Source organism: Sesamum indicum, linkage group LG1 (assembly GCF_000512975.1).
Source record: "Sesamum indicum cultivar Zhongzhi No. 13 linkage group LG1, S_indicum_v1.0, whole genome shotgun sequence".
NCBI lineage: Eukaryota > Viridiplantae > Streptophyta > Magnoliopsida > Lamiales > Pedaliaceae > Sesamum > Sesamum indicum.
The window spans coordinates 10995950-11002093 of record NC_026145.1 but is presented as its reverse complement, the minus strand read 5'-3'; the positions used below and the strand labels follow the sequence as shown (position 1 = coordinate 11002093).

General features: G+C 30.4%; 1 protein-coding gene across 2 annotated transcripts; it reads right to left on the bottom strand.

Moving 5' to 3' along the window:
- Nucleotides 598-2612, bottom strand: LOC105162606 (NEP1-interacting protein-like 1). 2 transcript variants are annotated; one of them, XM_011080689.2, is made up of 5 exons: nucleotides 2328-2604; nucleotides 1529-1707; nucleotides 1315-1398; nucleotides 1066-1236; nucleotides 598-969 (listed from the first exon to the last, which is right to left on the bottom strand). In XM_011080689.2, the coding sequence occupies exons 1-5, from the start codon at nucleotides 2500-2502 to the stop codon at nucleotides 847-849; spliced, it is 732 nt and encodes a 243-aa protein (XP_011078991.1). In that variant the 5' UTR covers nucleotides 2503-2604; the 3' UTR covers nucleotides 598-846. The 2 variants fall into 2 exon arrangements, with proteins under 2 accessions (XP_011078991.1, XP_011078984.1); XM_011080682.2 differs by having other exon boundaries at nucleotides 1066-1398; nucleotides 2328-2612.

Sequence of the window (6144 nt, the reverse complement as noted above, 5' to 3'; positions counted from 1 at the left end):
AATTTAAACCCCACATAAGAATAATAATGGTATATTACATAATTGTCATTATCAAAGGAAGTTTTAAGACAAAGCAATGACTACCAACATCAAAATTATGACACGGTCACTTGTCTTGTTAATGATGGATCTAGTCTGAAAATCTTCCCGTAATCTATCGATATAGGGAATATGCATTTTGGATGATAACAAAACCAAAGTTCCTACCATGGGATTCGTATAAGGATCTCTTAGAGCCACACTCAAACTGTCCAAAGATCAACCACATGTACCCATTATGCTCTTTCTATGTACATATTTTGGTTTTCTGTACCAAAAATTTGATGGATTTCGATTTCAGTTACCAATTAAACCAAGGAGTATTGGCGTATATCTCCCCTTGGTCGACGTTAAATTAAGAAAGAGAAACTGAGAAAATATCGGCACAAAGACGGCTAAACCAGAGTTAGTAAAACATAAAATCACCTGAGGTTGCCGGAGGTGATTAAAGAAGAAGTAGGTGTAGCCATGAGCCCACCATTGCTTGTTCAAAACCCAGCTTTGTATGAGATGTAATGTTACCAAATAGGGGTATATATGGTGCTCAAAATAAAAATATTGGAGGTTCATGAGAGCCCTTTTAAGCAGGATGTCAGAGTTCCATCACAATTCAAAATTTGCTTTATACAAGAAGATGATCAATCAAGCACGATGAGCAAACACAAGCTGGGTGCCTGAATTTACATACATATCACTATATGGGAACAATCTACAACAGAGGGTCCATCAAACAAATAGAGACACCCTATAAGCAAGTGTGAAGGAATCAAAGAACTGGTCTTCCATGTAATATACAGAGAACATGTATCACAGATCCCTTCTGCACAATGGGCAAGAACCATGTCTCACCAGCCAAGTATCGATGCAAGGTAGATGAAACATGTGGTGACAATGTGGCAGACGACGGACGGTCTCCCCCAGCTGAAAGTCCTAAATATAGAAAAGCCAGAGATAGATTCTTCTAAATCAGTTCCAATCATCAATAAAAGAAAGCCCCGTTAATTGGGAGAGAAACAATAGTAGTACCTGAAGGCACACTGAACAAGAAACTCTGTCCCCGGAAGTATCTACACTGTCGTCTCTAGTAATGGTAAATTTTGGGATCTTTTCAACGGTGTCTACCAACAAACCTTTTGCCCCACCTGTGTCAAAGATGTTGGGGACTTCCTCCTCAAATGGTGCTTCGACAGCTCCCATCTGAATTAAAGGAGGAACGTTTGTAAGTAAACCAAATTGATCTGAGTTTCGGTCCAATAGCAAGGAGCGGCATCTTACCTGGCTTTGCACTGCACTAAGCATAGCTGGACCAATACGCTCACGGACAAGTCGACCGCTTAGAAGGCTCGCTATGACATCAATCTGTACATTTCATGCAGTCAATTACATCAAAATTCAAACTTCTAAACCGTTCTTGCTCCAAAAGGATTAAAACTTTCAATTAACAAAGAAGTCATGACTCATGATCGTGAAGGAAAAATTCATTGCTCACCAGATAGAGGAGACACCCTAACCCCGATTCATCTGACTGCCATAAAAGCAGAGACGATTCGAAGACCTCAATAGAGAAAACAGCACCGGAGATAGCCCCTACTGAAGCCCCTCTAACAAACCCACTCTCCGTTTCTTGACCTATCAGCGCGCCAGTCATTGCTCCTAACAAGGTACCCACTGAAAGACAAGGAACAACTCCTTCATCAGCTTAAATCAAGAACAAGCTACAGGACAATGAAATATCTCACTTGCCAATATATTTTACCAAGCAAGATTCTATGAAACAATCATCAATATTTACTTGGGAAATAAAGAATCCATATTGTAGAATACTATTAACCCACAATTCAACCATTCAAATGAAAGTTTCTGCAGGAGATAACCATAACCCCAACATCACACAAACACAAAAGAGACAACCTGCCTAAATACTCGAAGATAGAGCCCCCACTAGAAAATTAAACACATAGTTCTTCAAAACTCAACAGGCGCATTCATTTGCTCTCTTCTCATAAGGCAAAAAAGACAACCCAATTTAGAGAACACATGAATTGTCAAAACCTAATTAAGATTTCAGGCACAAGCAGTTGCCAGGGCAAAATGAGGCCGGTGATTGTGGGTAAACACAACAAAACCCCAGAATCACGAAACCCCAAATTTCAAAAACACATAAAAATTCATAAAAACAAAGGAAACAAAAAAATCGAAAACAAAATAGCAACTTTCTTGAAAAACTAAAATCAAGATCATCATCAAGAAATCAAGCCAGAAAAAGAATGAGAGACCAAACTGCTTACCCAAGGCAAAGAAAAATGTGAAAATCGCAGAGAAAACATTCCCAATTACAGCAGAAACCGCACGCCGAACGAACTCTTTGATCTTATTGACCAAAGACCCGAGTGAAGAATAAGATTCCGGCGAGGCTGATGATGAAGAGGGAAAAGAATGAGATGGGTATGCGTAAAACTCCATGGATTCATCACATGGAAGGACGATACCTTTGTTCAGGTGATTAAGGAAACGGCTGCTGAATTATATATTTGAAAAATAATACTACTTTTCTAATCTATGGATGTTGCTTTAGATTGTAATAAAATCCGCTCTAGATTTATACTTTATATGAATTTATTATTAAGAAAAATTCTAAAGAAAGTGGAGGACAAATATATATATATATATATATCATAGAAAGGATAAATTAATTAACAAATCAAATTGTAAGAAGACATCAATTAATCCCTCTTCATTTATAAAAGTGATTATTTAGTTCTATAAGTGATTTTTTGTTCACACTTTAATTAATTTATTTTATCAATTGCAATGGTGCTTCATTTTATTTTATTTTTCTTTTATACAATAATCAAATTTTTAAGTTACACGCACATATTAAATGTATTTCGATACGCTAGTTTCAAATAGTTCGAATGTTATTCCTTACATTAAATGTATTCTGTTTTCTTAACGTGTTAAAATAAAATTATATTTATTTGCATTACTTTTATTTAAATTATTCTTACATTTAAAATAAAGCTTCATTGGCACTCCCTTGAAATTAAGTGTAACTATATAAACGTCCTACTTTTTTATAAAATTATAAATATTCCCTTCATATTATAATTTTAATTTATACTAACACATTTTTAAAATGAAAAGCTTACAAACAACATGTTCGCTTAGTGGTTGAAGTTAAGTTTGAGGTCCTATTAATAAGTTCAAGATCATGGGTTCGAGTTCCACGAAATATATAGATATTTATTTGTCTCACCTTATGTGAGTTATTGCAATTGTAATTGATTTACAGACATATTGATGTATTTTGTTGTTTACAGTTTTTAGTATATTGATGTATTCGTTGAATCGATATAATATAAAAAAAAAATGAGCAAAACTTACACAAACACAACACGAGATAAATTACACTAACACCCCCATAAAGGGGTCTATTTATAATTTTTTAAAAATATATAAAATATTTGTATAATTAGATTTAATCTCAAAAAAATTAATGGAATTTACTCTTTAAATAATAATAGAATAGCATTAAAGTCTTTACTATAATGTTAGAGTAGAGTATAAAGATATCCACAAAATTTTCCTTTTTTCATTTCATAAAAAATTTATTTTAAAAATTAAATTAATAAATAAATTTGGAATGAAAGGGGCAATACTTTAATTTATCTTTTACTTTATTTTTAAATTTTGCCTATTTATAGCAAAGAAATGTTCAACAAATGTATAAATTTGTTTGGACGCGTTGATGCGTGTGAGTATGACTTGTGATAGTCAAGTCAAGCTCCATTTGGATGAATTAGTCCATGTTTGATTTTATTTTCATTCTCAATTTCAAATTTTGATGGGGAATATGTGTTTCTCATTTTTTATATAAAAAATAAAATATATTTGAATTAATTGATAATATTATAATTCTGTATTATTGAGAAATGTTAAGTTAATATATTTTTATTTGAATAAAATTGCTAGTTATATATTTTTTTGGGTTAATTATATTTAGATCCTCTTAATAAATGAAATTACACTTTCTTGAAAAAAGTTTTAAAATTATACGTACATCTTTTCATGACTTCAGCGTTTACACCTAACCTCATTTTGTTAGGATTTGGACGTAAAATATTAATTTCAGCAAAAAAAAAATTACATAGATTTTTAATTTGACCCATCAGTTGATATAAAAATCTTGTGCTTACGAGGAAAAATATATATTGATGCTAATCTCATTCATTTATATATATTATTTATCTATTTATAAGTACAAAAATATATATGATAATGTTAAATGAGCAGTAAAAATAAAAATTTTATTTATTTATTTATTTTGGATAATGTCAGCAACTCTGTCTAACCTCGGGGTAATAGAAGAGTATTAGCTATAAATAGATAATCTTAGAAGTGTATAATTATAATTTTGAAACTTTTAGGGGGGGAAATGAAATTTTGTATTTTTAGATGAAATTTAAGTGTATTTAATCTTTTTTCTGTGTCGAACTAATGTACTTTTATTTAAATAAAACTTACAATTATATTTTCGTACTATATTAAATTGTTGGTCATGTAACAATGCATTACTAAAAGTATTTCTATGTATCTACGTCCACATGCATACAAAAAAGTAATGATTGAAAAAACCACTGAAAATTTAAAATAACTATTCCTTAGACTGTAACATAATATTTAGATTCACTTTTTGAGTGTTTTATTGTGTTTTATGGAGATAGAGAGAGAAAAATAAAGATAAATAAGTATGTGCTAAAGATAGTATATATGTTTGGATTTCTTTTTGGAGATAATTTAAAATAAGTATTATATGTTTAATGTCGTGTTTTGGAAGACAAAAAGTATTATTCATTATCAAATCATGTTTTTTTTATATATATTTATGTATATGTGTGTATTTATGCTAAAACAGTTAAAAACACCTACATAAAGTGTTTTTGAATGATGGCAAACATTGAGTATGTTTTGACTTGTCTCGAAAATAATTTGAAAATGAAAACAAACATAGTGTAAGTAGTTGTAGCTTAAAAGAACTATCCATCACAATCAAACAAAATCGATACAAAAAATTAAATTATCATCACGACTAATTAATATTTTTTATGGTTTTAACTATAGCCAGAATATTTGTTATAATTTTTAGCTGTGGCTAATGCATTGAGCCCACTTGCAGAAACAACGGCTAATGACTGTTGCAAAATTGTGATTAATTTATATTTACTGCGCTATTAGCTATCACTATAAATAATATTTGTTCTAATGAAATAGATGTATAACAATTTAATGATAAAATCTATTCATAATTTCTCTCTATTTATCAAAAGTACATTATTAAAGATTTTATAGTTAAACTCATGCCTCTCATCATCTTGAAAAGTGAGTGAACCAAAATGCAATTATGATATTTTTATGTGTAAAAATCAAATATATATAGTCTCCTTTATGTCATTGAAAACAACTTGAAACTTAAAATTTGGCTATCATTAATTATTTGATGAATGTATCATTTAAACGACTAACTTTTTATTTAAGTAAGCCTAATGTAATAGTGCTCCTATTTTTTTGAGCAATTTATACCTAATTTATTGCTTTTCTTCATATTTCTCATACGCTGTAATAATTGGTAATTTTTCAAACAATGAGAGGTATTCGTAATTATGTTGAATTTCAGGAAAAATTGCTTATAATTTACCCTATTAATAAACTTATAGGGTTCGTATCCTAAATCCAAACAATTCTCTTTTTCCGACAAAAAAAAAAGTATCGACGCCCTTTGAAGAAAAGTTTAATTACATAAATGTTCTATGCCCTTCGTGAACTTACAAGTACATCCATCTTTAGGGGTAAAATTTTTACAGATATACCCCTTACGATAAGTTATATTGACACTTCTTACCGGACATACTTATAATTTGCAAAGAGTAAGAGATGTTTGTGTAATTAGTCACAATATCAGAGAATGTCAATGTAATTTATCCTAATTAAAAATTTGGCATCAGATACTCACCATTTATTGAAAAATAAAAAAAAATACATTTTTATCGAAATTATATTAAATTACAATGACTCCTCTGAAATTACGTATAATTATACGAACTCTTA